General features: G+C 36.4%; 1 protein-coding gene across 9 annotated transcripts in view; it reads right to left on the bottom strand.

The window, feature by feature from the left end:
- The window catches only part of BAZ2B (bromodomain adjacent to zinc finger domain 2B), a 136,397-nt gene that overhangs the window by 49,117 nt on the left and 68,297 nt on the right, over positions 1 to 18,983 (bottom strand). For all 9 annotated transcript variants that reach the window (XM_065671152.1, XM_065671153.1, XM_065671155.1 and 6 more), the window contains 3 exons: positions 13,532 to 13,687; positions 4,534 to 4,695; positions 2,670 to 2,863 (listed from right to left, as the gene is read on the bottom strand). In XM_065671152.1, coding sequence (XP_065527224.1) covers positions 2,670 to 2,863; positions 4,534 to 4,695; positions 13,532 to 13,685 — 510 coding nt within the window. In that variant the 5' untranslated portion in view covers positions 13,686 to 13,687. Of the gene's footprint in view, positions 1 to 2,669; positions 2,864 to 4,533; positions 4,696 to 13,531; positions 13,688 to 18,983 lie in introns of those variants that run through there.

Raw genomic sequence — 18,983 nt, 5'->3', positions numbered from 1 at the left:
AAAACACTGACACTGCAAGATCAGATTTTGAAGGGCAATAGATGAGGAAAGTTGGCTTCTAACTTTTTAACTAAAACAACTTAGCTAACTAAACTTCTAACTTAGCTAAATGAAACAAATGCGTATTCTACAAATACATCTGAAAGAGGTACAAGCGGTACAGTGTTATGATCTGCTATGTGGGAGAGACATGAAAATGTGTATTACTGCACTAAAGTACATTTAATCATTAAAGAGAGTAGTTGGAAGGTAGAGAAACACGTGAAACAGGATTACAGATGTCAGGCAGCAGCATGGAAGTTTTACACAGCACCTAAAAAGGGCATGTAGAGTCACTTGAGGGAACTGTAAGGTTAAAATTAGTCAAAAGGAAGACAGGTGCACAGCAACAGCAGGTGATTGTAGGGCAAAAAAGTTGCAGCAGTTCCAGCAACAGAGAAACAGTTCCCTATAAATACAGGCTTTCTTAACAAAGCTTTCCATAAAACTTTACTTTTCAAATTTTCTTCCCATCCCACTGGAGGGGAGCAGTGATCAGCTGCCTTGGAATTGGATTCCATTTACTTTGTGAAATAGCTACAAAACATAAAATGTGTAGGTTGATTAAATCTCATTTATTTACCAATTGGCTGGTATCTGTATCTTGTTTTTTTGAACTACGCTCTGTTTATTTGCTGGAACGAACACAGTAATACTTCGTATCATCGTATTTTATGCATAAGTCACATGCATGGCTTCAATGTTGGGAAATCGTAAGCATTAAGTTTTTATTGGGATTTATTGTTTCACTTCTCAATTCAGAGAAGTGTCAGTTGATACTCCACATGAAAGACAACAATCTGAATGTATGCAAACACTTAAAAAACAACCTATCTATAAATAACTGTGCCAGTCTATGGCATGTTTGCTGATGTCCTTTACATGATTTTAAAGTATCTTCCTGTCTAATATTTGGCATAGATGCAGAATATTCCTTCATGAAGGTTGAGATTATAAAATGAAATACAAGACCATGATCTGAAGCAGTGAAATTAACAAAGCCTCTGGGAATCACATCTCTAGGATTCTATTCTAGTTTTTCCCCTTCATGGTTCTCTCTTTACCTCTCTATGTGGAAAAGGAAACACCCAAAACACTACAGTAATTTTAAAATCAGAAATACCCTGTTTATTCACAATGCTAATGAAATACTTATTTCTAACATCAGCTTCTTAAGAGATTAATGGAATGGTCTGGAAAAAGAAGAGTATGTCAGATAGGCTTATTAAGTGATAGTGTTTATTTCCGCTCATCAACACTTAAAACTTTTGCTGTCCATCTCCTTTACAAAATCTCAAAAATCTCTCTTTCCATACTGCAAACAAGAACATAAGAAATTTACAATACTAAGAACAGAGTCAGGAGCATTCTTGCAAAAAAATGCAGGCAGTGAGTGCCAAGCAACATCTGACACGTAAGTCTGATTCACGAAGAACTACTTCAAGTAAGAGGAGGGACAGCTAATTTTGGCATGAAATTTAGTATAACTTGTAAGCAATCAAATGCTTCAAAACAAAACAGGTACTTAACTACACTGTGAAACACAAGTGCTTCCTGGGGAGCTTTTACTTCATAAACAAATAGAATCTTTTGACACAGATAAAACCAATAGAAAGAAGTTGGATTAGTGGGATTCCACATGCAGGGACAGCAAATTAGTAGCTTAGAGAAAATGTAGTACCGGAGAAAATTTAAACTTGTGCATTTAGTGGATATAAAAGGATTAATCTCAATGGAGAAGCTTCTATCAAATTCAGCAAAAAAGATAAAGCACCTGGAGGGAAGGGAAGGAAGTAAACTGCATAGAGAAGAAATAATTCAGACTAAATGGAATAATGTAAGACAGAATGAGAAAGAGAAGACTAAAGAAAAATCTCTCTGTAAAGACATCTAGAACAACAAAAAATACTTGAAATTCTAATACCCTGCTGACGCAAAATAAGAAAGAAAAGTACAGACCAAAAACTAGGAACTGTTTTACCCATCTGAAATAGATTCTTGATGAAATATGTAAGACCAAGCGCATATAGAGTATTCAAAAAATGTATTTAGAAAGAGATAATAAAAGACTCTTCAAGCAACACACTCCATTAAAAAAAAAAAAAAAAGTTGTACCAAAAGAGCAAATTTCATTTTGACTAGTTCTTTTACTGGCAGCAACATAGTAACATAGTTACAAAAGTTGAAGTGAGTTCATTTAAAATAAAGTTCATATTTGATTTTGCTTCACTGACTTTAGCAAATCTGGATAGTTATGCTAATTGAAAATGTCCATAGTTCAGAAAGCAATAATCTAGACTGAATGTAAGTTCCAACAAAAGACCTTAATGACCCAATGGAACAGTCAAGAAATAAAAGTATTTTAGCCTAGACAGCTGCCACTAGGCAAGTGACTCCCTTAGCTTCTATTCTAAAAGTAACCAATTCCCAGTATCCCATTTCCAGTTTTGACAAAGCAGTTTTGACTAGCAAAGTTCTTCAGGAGTGCTTGGGTCAACATACATTGAAACATTTTGTACTGGGAGAGAACATTTAGAAATGATGCTGCTGTGTGCACAGGCAGAACACTTACCATGCCAATCTTTTGTCTGAATCTTAATTCCCCCCCCCCCCCCCCCATATATATTTACCTTATCTTTGATTTTATCAGCCCTGGTGTCCAAAAGCTGAACTTTGCTTTGCTCCTGGTTGTATTTGCGGCCTCCCGCTCCTGAGGTTATAGCTTTCACTTGTCCTGCAGATGTTGCAATGCTAGTGGATAGTACAGATGTGCTGATACCAGATACTGCAGTGGTGCTGTTCCCATTCAGTGATCCATTTATACCTTATGATGACAGATTTAGAAAGCAACACTTAAAAAAGAAAAAGCTGAAGTAGCAGATAGTTTGAGATGTTGTAGTCACAGTAATCCAGCTTCCATAAACACCTTAGGAAGATATTTGACTATTTACAGGTTACTCCCCACATACATTCAAAATCTGCCATCCAAGAGCCACTTTGATGTGCTCATGGAGTTATTTTAATTAAAACATCCAGAGCTCCCATGATTTAAAGGACAAACACATTTAACACTGTAAGGAGAAAAAAAAAAAAAAAGGGACAAAGACAAAAAAATTAAATCTGAAGTTGCCCATTTTTAAGTCCAAACTATCCTTGAGTTTTGTCAGGGGCTAAAAAATAAGCTATTGAAGGAAGAGGACATAAATAAAAGGAATGCATAATGTATATAAAAATATACATTCCAGTAAATATTTCACAGAACAATTTGTTTACAATTTTGAAGTATCAATAAGCTCCAAAGAAAACAACATGAAGCCCCAGATACGAGTTTCCCAACGTGTAAAATGAGGCTGGGGGGAAGTTGGGGAATGCTATTTGAAACAACATCCACGTTCAAGCTTGCCTATATATCCGTCATGACAACTGCTGTTTTCTAAGAAAATACCCCTAACCACAAAAACTTACTACTCTGCAATTCCAAGACTATTACCAGATTGATTCTGAAACACACATCAAGTCCTAAACCATACAAAAACTGTAGTAAAAATAAATAAATAAATAAACCAAACAACAAACCAAACCAAAGACAACAACAACCAAAAAAAACCCATCATAGAATAAAGAACAGAACATCCAAATCTGGAAGGGGTCCGCAAGGATCATCAAACCCAACTTCGGACTTCGCAGTGCACAGGACAACCCAGATGTTGAACCACAGCTGTAAGAGCACCATCCAAAAGGTTCTCCAACACAGACAGCTTGGGGCCATGACTGCTTCCCTGGCAAGCTTGCTCACCTTCTCAGTGAACATCATCCTTCTAACACCCAACATGAACTCCTCTACAATGCAGCTTTATGCCACCCCCTTGTGTCCTGTCACAGGACCCCAGAGAGGAGAGACCAGCACCTCCCTCTCCACCCCCTTCATGAGGAAACCAGACGGTAACAAGGTCACCCCTCAGCCTCCTCTAAGCTGAACAAGCCTAGTATCAAACAAATGTATCTTACATCTTCAAAAGGTGTGCAATACCACCACATAAAAATACAGTCTGAAATGAAGGAAAATTGTTCTAATATAACTGGGCTGTTTTCACTGAGATCCTGTAGCTGTAGCCATCCCTCCCTCCACGCCTCCCAAAAACTACTGCCTGATTGCTGCTGCTTATATGCAGAGGAATAGCATTCACTAGAGAAGTAAAATGCCTCCTAAATCAAACCATAAACTTTAAAAGAAAATTTTTCCCTACTACTCAGTCCCAGACAACTATGGAAGGGAAAAAAAAAAGGGGGGGGGGGGTGTATTAGTAGAAAGAGCATTTTTATTACCTTTATTGAAAGCCCATAACTGTATGGCTCATGACTAGCTAACAGAATCTATTTTCACAAAACTGTTTAGGAATGGGAAGAATGATTAAGTGTAAAACTCAAATTCCACATCTTTCTGCCTATGCAGAAGTTCAGTGCCATTATTCCCTCTCCAACTTTAGCCATTACCTTTTTCTGTACTGCTCCGACTATTTTTTCCTGTAGCTCTTGAGTGGAATGAAGCAGAATCATGATTCTGCGCAGGAGGTGCAAACAGTGGTGGAATTCCCAAGAGTGGTGGGAAAAAAGCTGCCCCGGGACGAGAGTGCGTGTCCGCTGTTCGCCACCATTCTGCACCGCAAAGGAAATAAAAACAAACTTCAGTTGTTCTAATAATATATTTAAATACTTCTGTAAGCATGTTGCTGTGCAGAAGCTAGAGCAGATTTACTAAATCCAGGAGTAAGAAGAAAATACAACACTCAGGAACTTCTTAAGTGACATGAATTTCCTGCAATTCTTCTCTTAAGCCACTAAAGTCACTCTGGTACAGATTTCAATGCATTTTTAATTTAAATATAATCTGAAAATAAATACTGCATAGAAGGCTATGTGACAGTGATCACCCAAAAATCAAACTGCTTGTCTTTAAACAGGCTCAATATTCACAGGTCACTCTTGAACCTTATTGCCTCAGCAGTCTTTCTGTATCAGAACTCTGAAAAAGCACAACAGGTTGAAATCACTTCTGTAATTCTAGTCTTGGAATATTCCAAGACCTCCACCACAAATACACATCTGAAACAGTTTCCCAAGAAATGACGTATTTAATATCAGATATTCTAGCTACAATACAGTAACTCTATACTGACTCTACCCTGGACTGGAAAAAAGCAGTCTGTATTTTTCTGTGACATCCCTATTAAAATGGTTGTTTCACAGCAAGAAACAACACTACTCTGTGCTGCTTGCTGCATAAATTCAAGTGGTTTAGCAAGAAATAAAGGTTTCTTATTTAAAAAAAAAAATCTAACATTCTTTTTTGTTATGTTGCTATTTTAAGTTTCCATCTTAAATAGTGAATTATTTCCTTTTTCCAGGAAAATGAACTCAAATGAGTTGATGCTGTCCCTACAACTTTGAACTTTAAAACATTCTTGACTATAGCAGAAACTACTTAAAATATTTATGCAACCTTTATGCAATCCTTTTCTGAAAATTCTTGAAACTCTGCAAGACCGAATTGTTTTGGGGTTTTTGTTTTGTTTTTAATAAGGCACTGCTAAGCCTAAGCAGCCCTGTAAGAGGCAAATATCCAATGCACTACTCTTGTCATAATGGTTTCTGGGCATAAACACCAGCCCTGAAACAGTGTGCACATCTGCACAGAGGAATCCCTTAGAAGTGTCTGGATCATCTTTTATATCTGTTGCAATAACAGCTACAACATATTGTAACACATTTATTAGTCAACAACTGAAAAAAAACTCACAAAGCATAATTAAGGAAGAACCTTTCATATCCCTCTAATGTGAAAGAAACTTTAGAAAGATGTTATGTTGAAGTTATATATATATATATGAGAAAGGAAAATGTGTGTCTTTGAGAAAAGATGCAGTCATATTTTCTCAGGAAGGAAAAATCTCTTTCAAACTTCTCTTAAAACTAACTCTCTCCACCACCACTAATGAAAGCAGAAATGATATCACACTACAAGAAGCAGAAAAATCAGAAACATGACACACGAATGCCCTTGTGACAAGGGCTAGAAATGTAAAACCTCAATCTAACAAGCAAGTGCACATAAAATAATTCAACTCATGCAAGAGATGGTTAGCTGATGCCTAGGTCCTATACTGGCCATACAAATCTGTGAAGGTGTTAAAAGGGTAGCAATGATAAGTGGTTTGGTACAGTCAATTTATAAAAAAAAAAAGGTATTAAGACACAGTGCTTCTTTATGCTTAAAATATCAGCTCTGTGCATATACTTCCCAGTCTTACAGTGAAAACTTCCTTATGCAACACCAACCACTAGAAATACACCAGAAGGTGCAATCTACACAAGTAAAAGGATGGACCAGGTGGTAAGCAAGTCTTTTCTGACTTCTGTGATTAGCTGCTTTTCTTCTGCTTGAAAATTATTTCTTTAGGGCTTAAAGTGCAATTATGATTTATTTTTTAATTTTTAAACCCTGAAATATAGCTTAAGCTGGGGCATACATTCAAGACAAAAACAGTTTTGCGTAATACCCCTGTGAATTGCTGAGAGCAAAATCTGTGGTTTGGCTCACCGGCATGCTCCATTTCTTAAAAAAAAAAAAAAAAAACAAAAACAAAAAAAAAAACCAACCAAAAATCTAGGGGTTTTATCATACATTTCATGGATGATAACTGTGCTGTATGTATAGAACTTCTGCCACTTTACAGACATAAATTACCAGTGTAATTAAAGGAATTAACCATATAGCTGAGCAGGATTTAGCCCAATGCATTTTTCAATATTTTTTTTCATATTGCTATGAAATACATTAAGTTGTTAAGGAAAGTAAGAAATAACTACCTAGGTAGTTGAGACTCAAGAAATATATAAATTAAATTTGGAAAACACTAATAAATTTTAACCTGCCAGTGTCAACAGACACTGAAACTGCAGTAAGAGCATACATCACAGTGATTTTAAAATGTTGTAAATTAAAGATTTTAGTTGCTAAAAAAACACAAAATATGGCTAGAACACCAGCAATGAAAACAGAAGTCTGGACATGCCAGAACAACAATTCCAAAACTTTCAGCATGGTATGGTAAGCAGTCTATAGCTGATCTGCAAAAACTTCACATTATCTTAAATTTGGAAATGGAATATATATTGCTTTATGTAGTAGTTTTGCATGCATTCTGAGTGGTCCCACAAATTTACAGAATTATTGCCTTGAAATGTACTAGCCAAGAAACGTAAAAACAATGGTCACTGGACAATATATGAGACAGTACACATGCAAACTGCAACCACATTAATGACAAAGGTGCTGTTCAAGGGCTTAAGCAAGATTGTAACTACATACAGCCAGACTGCCTAAAATAACTTCTGAGTTACTTATTAGGTTATCATGATCTATGGAAAATACCACCCTTCAATAAGACAGATGAACCAAATTAAGATTATTAATTGCACACACACACACTTATTTAACATGAAAATAAAAAGCCGCCTTTACAGACATGAGTGACTCAACTTTAGCTGAAACTTCTGAGAGCATCAAGAGAAGGTCAGAAAATTGTCTAAGGTCAGGTGCAGAGTTCTTTCATTCCTTCTTCAACAGAAATAAAACCTTTTCAATGTAGAAAAGTTTCTCTTGCAAAATGGAATAAAGTCAATGGAAGCTATGATAAACAACTCCCATCCCTTACAACAAAGCTTAAAACGAGCACCTGTTAACTCTGCTGTACTAACATGTATTACATGGCTGTTACAACTGAATCAATCTTTCATAAAAATGAAAAAAAAAAAAAAAATACTGAATGAGAACATTACAAATGAATCGGTATTCACTGCTTTGTAAAGCAATTTACCCCTCCTTATTTCACCTCTACACGCTTTTCTTTCAGATGCTTTTGCTTTTTGCAGGTATATCCGCTTTTACTCCTCTGGCATTAATAACTAATTACTATTAATAACTAATTATTAGTAGTAATAATAAGCCAAAGCTGTCTTATTTATACCATACAAATTTTTTAAAATACCTCGAGATCTCTTTGCAGCATTTGCTGTGGGATTTTACCAGTATTTAATCCGACACTCCGAAACTCTACTGGTGGTGAAATCCCACAGTCCTAAATTCTACCAGGAAGGTACTGGAGGGGTAAGATGGACATGCAGGGCCTGACCAGGCTAGAAAAGGAGAGGTCTCTTCAAGAGTCTCACTTCTTGGTAGATATATCTTTTCTTCAAACTACAGAAAAATTTAATTAAGAAGCATTTTGACTTAACTGCATGCTTTGGAAAATGTATTACGGTATCTAGTTTACTTTATAAAGCTTTATTCTCAGAGGTAAGATTTACAGAGTACAGAAAACACTAGCTAACTGATGTCTTGCAGTGGAGGTAAGATGCACCATTTTGTATTCATCTCTCCTGTGCAATCTGTTAATACTCTAAAGGGTGGGAGACTACTGACTTTACAAGATGCCACCAAAAAACCTGACTTCTCAGTATTGCTTTCAGATTTCAGTATTGCTTTCAATTTCTGATTCTCTTTGTGCATTTATCTGAAGTGGAACAGGTTGTCCCAAGCCAGTATGCAGGCCCATTCTTGAGAGTTTCCAAGACCAAACCAGGTGAGGCCCTGGGTGACATGGTCTGATCCTGTAGATGGATTCTGCTCTTCAGACTAGAGGCCTTCAACCTGCACTTTCCTATGATCCTACAAACTTACAAGCGCTTCTCCATGTAAACTCCAGACGATACCCAAATGCATTCCGTGTTTTCCAAGCAACTCACTTTAACACCAAAGGCATCTGCACAAAGCACTTTTGGGGGACTTTGTACACAGAAACCATTACTTGACCGTGCCTGTTAATTCTTTTCGTCCTCCTAGATTTTCTGAATTATCTTACTGTGTTACTATATACAGTGAGTAATTTTGGAGTGATCTCCTGACTGCAGTATCTCATCATGTTAATCGTTATGAACACAGGTGCATTCAATATGATTTTTCATTTATTAGCACTTACAAGTAAACATAATACCAATATTGCATACACAATACAGAGAAATTCCTTTTACCAATTTCAAATTACTGGGGGTTTTGTGATATATACAGGGAGTACTTCTTCATACTTTCAGCCCAAGTTTAAAAACACTACATTGCACTTTGCTGAACTTAGTTCAAATGTCTTCAACTTCAGTTACTTAATTACTGAATTTAAAGAAAAAAAAAAGCAAAACAAACCCAAACCCCATTTATGTACCTTCTTCCAAGGTACAGTGATACATACTGAATACAAGCGATATCCATACTGAACTAGTAATACTACATGTTAGTTACCATCTGCTACACAGCTCAATTGGGAAACATGACAATGATGCTGATGAGCAGTAATGCACTGTAATACTTTCAAGACAAGTTAAAATATCCCTTGAGCTTATCAACTTTCTTCATCATGCAACAAAAAAGAGGTGACTTTACACGATACTATGCATCACCTTGGCCTTTAAAAGAAAACAGATGCACTGTGTGCTGCCTAAGCCATTATCTAATACATCCAGAGAAGAGAAGCCATTAATTTTTAAATAAGCATTTAGAAACACAGAATAAAACAAAGGAAAAAAATGGAAACAAAGTTTTTTAACAATAAACTTACCTGTAATGACTTTTTTCTCTTTCTTACTTGTTAAAAACATCAACAGTCGGTCTCACAACTAATTCTAGTATTTCCTATTTTAGTGTTTACTCTTCAAGTTACTAACTTACCATAAACACTCTCTGCCTTGCAAAGTTTTATATTAAACCACACTCCTTAACATTATTGACTTACTTCAAATAGGTTAAATATTTTTGAGCACAGCTTTTGAAATTCTGTTAACCACTAACACAAATAAATGATTGAAAGCATTACTCCAAAGGGCAACACACAGTTCAACAATGCTGGTCTCATAGTAACAAGGAATGATAACTGTGAATGCCTTTGTTAATATTAATGAACTTCACGGTGCTACACAAGGTTTTCAAAAGAGCTAAAAAGGAATAAATTCTTAAATAATGCCTTATAATACAAAGCATCAGTGCACAACCAGCAGAAATACAAAAATAACATGGTATTTCTAACAATGCTAAGGACATTCCAACTTACACAGCAAATCTAGAGAACTGCTTAGGGTGACAGAAATTAATGTGTATTTTCCTCCTTTCTGTGTGGTTCTTTAATCATTACAGTGCTAGCAAAGTTTGCCTTCTACATTCTTCCCAGCAACAGTAAGTCTTTCAAAGATCTTCTATGCACGATTTCATAGTACTGGCGAATGTCCCTCAGTGTAAAATGCTATTACCATCACATTCTTCCTCAACATTTGCAACTGTTGTAAAATTCCACAAACTGTAAATCACCACTTTGTTTTTAACTATCCATTTCAATTTTGCTATTGTCACTTAGCATTAAGAATCCATAAAAATCAAGTCAATAAATATTTACGAGCCTCATATGAAAATTCTGATAAAACCAAGGACTACAAAAAAATCACAAAAGACATTTGTTTATACAGTTTTACAATATAGGCACTAAATCTGATCTTTCTCAACATTTTTTCAGAAGCCAGAATGCCATTTTTATAGAAAGCCTGAAACACAAAATAATAGTTGGTATGTAAAAAACTCTGAAAATTTAGTGGAAATTCAGAGACTTTTCCAATCAAAACAACCCTTTGGCTTTGTGCATTTATGTCCACAATTTTTAAATCCCTGTGGGTCCATTCAAGGGGAAATAGTGGACTACAAAAAAGCTGAAGACTTTTGCTTTGATAGAAGCAGCATCTGGTTTGGGACTTTTTTATTTATTTTTGAATAAAAAGTTAATGAACTTCCTCCTCTTTGAAATTTTAAAATAAAAATCCCTTCAAGTCTGAAAATATCAAAGCTGTAAGACTTGACTGTTCAGCTTTGAACAGTTTCACACTTTGGTATTATTACTCCTCATGAAGACAAAACATTGAATTATGGTATCAATTACTTGTGTGAGAAAAGGCTGTTGATTTATATTTTTCCAAAGTTGCTAACACTCTCACGAGAATGAACTGAAATCTTTTTCCAGAGCCAATTTTCTTCTACAGTGCACCTTCTTATTTTCAGCAATGCATGAATAAGACGAAAGCAAGTAAAGTATCTCTTTACTTGACTGGAATGCTTTAATTATTCAGGAACTAGTGCTGTATTAACCAATTATACTAACAGTATGTGATATATTTCATAATGGTTTCACACAGGTGCTTTGTGTATTTGACCTGGGAATATGCCAAAATAATTTATTTGTAGTGTAATCTCCCTGGAAAGCATAAAGACTCCCAGTCCTAACCCACCATGCATCCCTGGAACCTGACAGGGTATGCAAATCAAGTTTATTGTAGAGACTACTTAATAGACTATTGATTACTGAAAGGAAAATAAATAGACGAATTAGAATAAAAAGAACCTCTCTAATCTAATGCATGGATTAAGACGCCTTGCTCATTCTTAAACTATTTTTTTTGATGGTAGAAAAATGAATTTTTAAATGTGAATGTAATTTAATTGACAGACATCAAGGTTGGGTTTTTTTTTTCCTTTTTAACATCACAGAAGTGAATAACATCTCTGTTTAGGAACAGGCTACAGTACTGGTCTGTCTTGACTACACGGTATCTTGTAAATTCAAGAAAGTTTTGACGCTGTGAAGTTGCTCTTCCAGTCATAGGTCACTCATTGATAAACAAGCCTGCAGGTGGTTGGCAGCCTAACACTTCTGTCAAGTTTCTCTATGACAGTGTATACCTTTTCAGAGTGGATGCAATAGTAACCATAGTGTACTGTGTCAGAGAAATGGATATACTTATAAATAAAACTGATGGGGAGCATACTGACAGTAAACTACAGTCCAGCTTGGTTTAGGAATCTGAAGTACCGTTGAGAAAATATATATATTCTTAAAGATCAGATGCAGTCAGGCAAAGAATATGACATTAAAAAAATCAGAAGGAAACAACCCATGAATACTGGTAATTACTACGAGTCCCTATCAGCTATCAGACAGAAATTAAGCTTTTTAAGTAAAAGTTGAGAACAAAATTTTGAAAACTATTGAAGAAAAGGAGTACCTGGACTGTGTAATAGAGAAACTGATGGCTTAGTATCTTTATTACATTATTCATCTGCTTTAGTCTTACTGTATTACAACAGACCAAATATATACCCTATTATATACAGACAATGTTACAGGAGACACAAAATTACATGCTGTAATATCTACAAAGCGAAGGCAGCAAGGACAGGTAAACTCGTCACATAAATCCTCAGTTTGGGGCTGTACATCTACAGCCACATGTAAATGAACTCCTACTGCATTCTGGGAACCACCACAGAGAACCATTTTGAGTGGCAGACGCTAATGAACGCAGACACAGAAGTCTTTTGGAGTTGAATTTGTAGCAAAGTAGAAATTTTTTTTTATTGAAAAATAAACCACATTATTTGCTCTGGATCAGTTTTAGTTAAGAACTTTTCTGGCTGATTTGAAAGTAATTAAAATAAATAGTTCAGACATAATTCTAGGTATGCAGATGTTCTGAATTCTCTTTTTCTTTCCAAAGAAGCAGCAAATTAACAAATGCAGGCAGTAGTAGGGCACTCAGAATCCAGTGGTTCTATAGTATCAGGGCAGAATAGATTTTAGTTTGGAGAATGTACACTTGCTCACTCTACTGCAAGAACCAAATCTGATCTGAAAGTACTGGATTACCATGAATTTAAGACTAAAAACTTCCTATTTACTGTACACTTTATAAGAACCAGTAGCACTCAGACTAGGAAAAAAAAAAAAAATGTCTATGATCTGTTCTTCAAAGTGAAGAAAGATACAGCAGGGAAAAGTTATTTACTACTTCTTGTTCTGTTGATGAAATATGCAACCAAGCAATTGAAATATGAGTTTAATTCACAAAAATGAGGTTCTTGCATGGAGAAATCTTCCATATAAGTTTCTCATTCAAGGCAAGATGTTTCACTCTAGTCAAGACCTACCTAAGATTAAGACATTTTGAAATTCACCCTTTCCATCTCAAGTTCCACTAGAAGAAGCTGTTCTCCAGATATAAAAACACAATAGGGGTTGGGTTTGACTGTTGAGAACATGACATATATTCAGATCTTAATCTGAAAGTGGCACAAAGTTTGACAGAGCAATCCTTAATTTGATCCTTGCTTCTGAGGATTAAATTTGAAATATGCAATTTCAAATTAATTTCATTCCATTAGTAAACAAGTACTATGTAAAACTTATTCACATGATATTAATGTCACTTAGAAAATAAGGAAAACCAAAACCCAACATTTTTCTTCGATGCATCTGTGCAACCTCTTTACATTTGACTTGTAATAATAATTACAAGTGTCGACAAACACTAAAAATCACATTGCAATACATAATTGAGTCATTTTTACCGCATGTGTTGATTGTGGAACTGAGTGACGCAGCTCCAGTGGAAAGGCCACCTTTCAATACAGCTGAAGCTACAGATGGTGTAGAAGATGCTGGAGTCGAAGCAGCTGCAGTAGAGGAGACTGACGATGACGTTAACCGCTCTCCAGACTCCATATCTGTAAGAGAGAACATAAATGTCTTCTATGGCAGGAAATTAAATTCACAAGGGGACTACAGGAGTACCTGTGCTGACCATGTCTCAGGATCTGCACTCGATTCTGGTGTAGCTCCTACAAGATGTTCACATGAGAGGTGCATCACATGAACAGCACCCAGCCATCAGGGGAATCCAGCACAGTAAGGGAATTAGGTAATGCTATCAAGACCTACATCGTATTTTGATGTGAACACAAACAGCCTCACCTGGGATCATCACACCCACTGCTCAAGAGCTGCATTTCAGCTCAGGCTGGCACCTTCAGTCCTTGCCTGAATCAGGACATCCTGGGCTGTGCCCACACCTCCTGGCTAGGCCACAAGGCCTGCATCAGCTTCTACCTTCTCCACTCCTGATCAGACTAGTGAGTAGACCCCAGGCCTGACAGATTCCTTTGTTTTTTCTGGATCCTGTGACCAGCACAGCATTCACATCCAGAGAGACTGTGCCAGGGTCAGGAAAAGCATTGCCTGCATCATCCCTGACTGCCACCTTGTCCCTCCTTACAAAGCAGTCCTGCTCTTGCTGCTCCCTGACAGACCCCAGCTTTACAGAACCCATAATGCATGCTAAACAGCACGTATCTACTCTCTCAATTTAGGAAAAGACCCAGCAATTATGGTGAGATAGTATCAACATGAGAACTCCTGTAACCTGCTAGCTTTTTTTCCTGGTAAGCTTTTTATATAAAATAAAGCACCACAAGTCAAGTTACCAGACTCACTTCACTGAACAAGCGTCTGTAAAACCACACAAGAAAGCTGTTACTCAAAATAATGCCACTTGTTGAGAAGCAGCTTCTCAAATACTTTAAAATTCCAGCCAAACAAATGATGTCTAAGCACAGTGGTAGCAAAGTCAAAAGACTATCTGGCTCAATCTGCCAGGACCACAGTTGACCTGAGTCAGTATCAGAGTATAAGGTGGGGAAGAAATCTACAAAAGAAACAAGACTAGGCACAGTTAAGTCCTAACAGGGAAGCTCCTGAGAAACTGGAGCCTGTCCTGGAGTTCCCCTTCAGCTACAGAGTCAACACCCTTTCTCAGACCTATCATTGGAAATGTGAGGAGGCCAAATGATAAGGAGAAGTCAACTGCTGTAAAATCTCACTCCCAGACTCTGTAAAACAGAATGCCAGCTACACAGGGACACACTTTCATCAATTCAGAAAACTGATTTGTTAAACAGCACTTGTGATCCAAGCTATGTTAAAACAGTGACTTCCCAAATACTCATTTGGAAAGCCAGTGTAACAGCTGTTACCTGCTTCTCAAGAAAGATGCAGCATCCTTGCTTCCTCTCAGCCACAAAAAATGAATCTTAGAAAGCCAGAGGAAGTAAAAAAGCAAAACTCATAGAGAAACACACAAAATATCTGGAAAATACACTGTACCTATCTTAACTAAGTCATTAATTCCTTATCACAAATAGTTTTCATATGTGACAATTTCTATGTACAAGCTAAAGTCTCCAGACTCTTCCCTCTATCAAAAGTGACAATTCTGCTACAAGGTAACTATAGCTTATCATATACAACTGCCTGCCCTTTACACGAACTACAACCACCCTGCAGAAAACAGCACTGAAAGACTTCATTGCTTTTGTTCTTTACAGCTCCATTCATCACATACAATTTTCATGTAGAAGAAATATTTTTTTCTGCAAATACAGAAAAATCAACTGCTTACACAGATATGGTACAAAAGAGTATCTACTGCTACACTGAATATGAGGGCTATGAATTTTTTCTTCAGAACAACAGTAGAAATTATGGAAACTGTTTCCTACAGAGAATTTATCATGGCAAAATATTATTAAACATTTTAAATTTTTAATTCAGGACTCCTAAATGCACACTTTTCTCCAATTAAACATTTTCTATCCACGGCTAAAGAACACCTCATTGATTTTTCAGTAATCTTTGAGTATAATTCAGCTAAACTGCTATGCAGTGGAAGCAGGCCACTGAAAAACGCCACGCATACTGTAGCCTTTAGATGTTATATTACATCAAATCAATTTTGTAATTATTGCTATGGAATAATAATTAATAGAAATCCCTTCCATAAGGGATTATGATTTAAATCTACCTACAGATTTCAGCCTGAGTGTTTGCAAACACATGATTTCACACTACAAAGAAAAAAAAATCTTTAGTATACAGAGATCTACAAATACACAAATTAATAGAACAAAGTACATTTCATTTAGACATTATGAATGATTTAATGTGGGTAAGGCCAACAAGCAATTCTTGCATTAAAAAAGTATGGTTTTGTTGTATTTTGGTATTCATTTTTGTAAGGATGTCCACAGTGAATTTACTGCAGATATGTATGGCGTTAGAAGGAATTATAAACACATCCTAGTGGTATTATTACAGTAACCACTTTTAAAAGGGAACATATTTCTAAGCTTTAATGCAGTGCATTAAAAACTCAGGACTGAAATTTGGTATTTTACTTGTGTTTCCTGACAAAGCATCCAGAACTCTCCAATTTATTAAAAAAAAAAAAAAAAAAAAAAAAAGGTATGCATTAAAATAAGTTTTTACCATCTGTAAATAAGCATAGTTAAAAACCACCTATAAGCAAGCCACACTGCTGTCATGAATGGGAAGATATCCTCGGTATCAATAAATCAATACCTTTTTAAATACAGAAATGTAAATTTAGCTATACTTGCAGCTTTTAACCAACCTAAGCCATCTGCTTGAACTGGCAATACAGCATCAAATAAGAACTGGGAGAATAGTAATAAACTGCCCTTTTAAGGCTCCCCCCTCCTTCCTCACCCCCTTCCCACTTTTTTTTTCTTTCAGTTTGCATGGGGTTGGAGGTTGGTTTTGGGGGATTGCATTTTCAACCCTTCATTCAGCTGCTTGTTTAAAGTCATAAATAGAAAACTGTAATATTGGTGTTTCTGAATGATTCTGAACTGAATTCTGTCTCTTTTCCTAGAGACATACATACTTTTGCTTTTGAACTAAGTCAACCCTTAATTATGTTTAGTTAATTACTCTAACCACAGCAGATGGCTGACACCAAAAGAGATAATCCCCAAAACAGTCATTAGTCAGGATCAGCAATAATCACATTGTAGACCTAATGCATTCTGTGACTCAGAAAGTCCATCCCAGCTACAGCAGATCCATATTCTTTTTAACCTCAAGTATATATTAGTTGTAAAATACACTTTGGTGTATTTTACCAGTCAATACTTGTATAAACTCTCATGTTTGTAAAAGAGAAATTGGGGGGGGATACATTTTTTTTATTTTCCATGTGTACTGATTTGTGTCGATGCTTTGCCTGAAAACTCCAGTTATATTCCCAGACTCTTCCATAGTGAATAATAATAATGAATGCAACTGAACACAATGAAAACAGAAAGCAATCTCTTATTAATGTGGAACAAAGCAGGAAGTATGTGCAGCTTTACACAACTAAAATTTTTTTTCCACTGGAGGGTGGGGAAAAAAAAAAAAGAAAAAACACACAGGAAAAACTACTGATGTTTAATAAAAATAGGAACACTAAAAATGTGAGGGGGTTTACTAAAGGAAACAACATTCAAAGCATTTTCACATTTAAAAGGTAAGATTTCTTTAAATTACTTAGCAAATCCATGCTAAAAACCTTTGCTGAAATGTATGCTAACATAGAAAAAAAACATATTCTTAAACAGATAGTGACTCCCTTCATGGGGTACTATCACAGATATAATAGTATACCTTCAATGTTAGTTGGGATGTGTGAATACTATAGTATATAGCATATACTATATACTATAGTACAGGGGGTCTTGAAAATAAACCTGAAGAGCAGGCATAACTCCAACTTCCAGTTTAACCTCTCCACTCACATGTATTGCTTGACTATTGCCTTTAACACAGTGAAAAAAGAAGTTGAAAGTGGAAGTGTAAAAACATGCTTCAGGCTTCCTCGATGACAAAGTGAAAACTTGTAACAATTATTTGACTGTCAACTGGAGAAGAGTCCCACAGCATTTGGTGCTCTTTTGTCTTACAGCAAGTTTTGTAATCATACTGCACCTGAATGGAAGCACACGATAATCTCTCAGAATTCAGAGTCCAGCACAGCAGAGCTCATCACAAATCTGAAATGCAGGCTCATTTTAGAAAGTAAAACTAAAGATCTCGCTCTTTTCTTTCAAGTGGGGCAGAGCCCAAAAAGGTCAGTACACAAAACGTAAATGCAGACTATGAGTGCTGGCCACGGAGGTGACCCAGCAGGCCAAGCAGCACCCATGGGTTCTGCACCATGATGTCACAGAGGCTGCGGAACCAAGGAAGAGGGGGTGTAAATGCAGTGGTATGCCCAAAAGTACACAGAAGCAAGTACCCTGACGAAAGCCTCACAGAGAACTAAGTGCAGTGCTCAAAGAAACTGGTGCAGTTCATTACAGACAAGCTACGGTCACAGGAGGCTCCCAGAGATGCCCCCTGCTCTAGTGACAAAGTCCGGTTATACACGTTCCAACATGCAGTCTACTCCGGCTACAATGTTTTAGACATCTGTGATTTTTAAACTCAAATAAAAGTCTCAATATAACTAATGAGATTCCCTTTATGTGTCTTAGATGCTGCACAAGCTTTAAAGGCCAGGTCAAGTGCTAAATATTTCAAGTTTTGCAGAACTTCATTGTTATTATGTCACTTTCGATAATTTACTCTAAGCACTTCACATAAAACTCTCTAGGGAAAAAAGCCACCACAATAAAACTTCTTTTTCGTAAATCAGCAGCATTACTGGCTTGTGTTCATGGGTGTCATACCAACTACAAAGACACTTCTATCCACAAATGACCTTAATATGTTCCTGTCAGTTACTCTGTACAATGCACCCGGTGCATTCCTGCACCATGCTCTAAGCTCTTTGCAGCCTTCCCCTTTCTCATATCAGGCCATATTCAATTAGTGATGTAACAACTGTTGATTGCAACAGAACCCACAGCAGTGAAAATACTCATAAAAACCACAAATGTATCACATCACAGTTCTACAAATTTTACTCAAATAAGGTGACTAACTGAAAACCACATAAAAGTAGATCCAAGTCTTATGTTTGACATAACTGAGTCAGGACTGGCTGGGCAAACTTGGAAACAGAGAAGGGAATCAGTTGCTCATCTACTGAAACCACAGAATAAGAGTGGTTTGGGTTGGAAGGGACCTTAAAGATCATCTAATCCAACCCTCGGCTATGGGCAGGGTAACTTCCCACTAGACCAG

The sequence above is a fragment of the Lathamus discolor genome, chromosome 3 (genome assembly GCF_037157495.1).
Source record: "Lathamus discolor isolate bLatDis1 chromosome 3, bLatDis1.hap1, whole genome shotgun sequence".
NCBI classification, from domain to species: Eukaryota; Metazoa; Chordata; class Aves; order Psittaciformes; family Psittacidae; genus Lathamus; species Lathamus discolor.
This window is presented reverse-complemented; position numbering and strand designations above follow the sequence as displayed.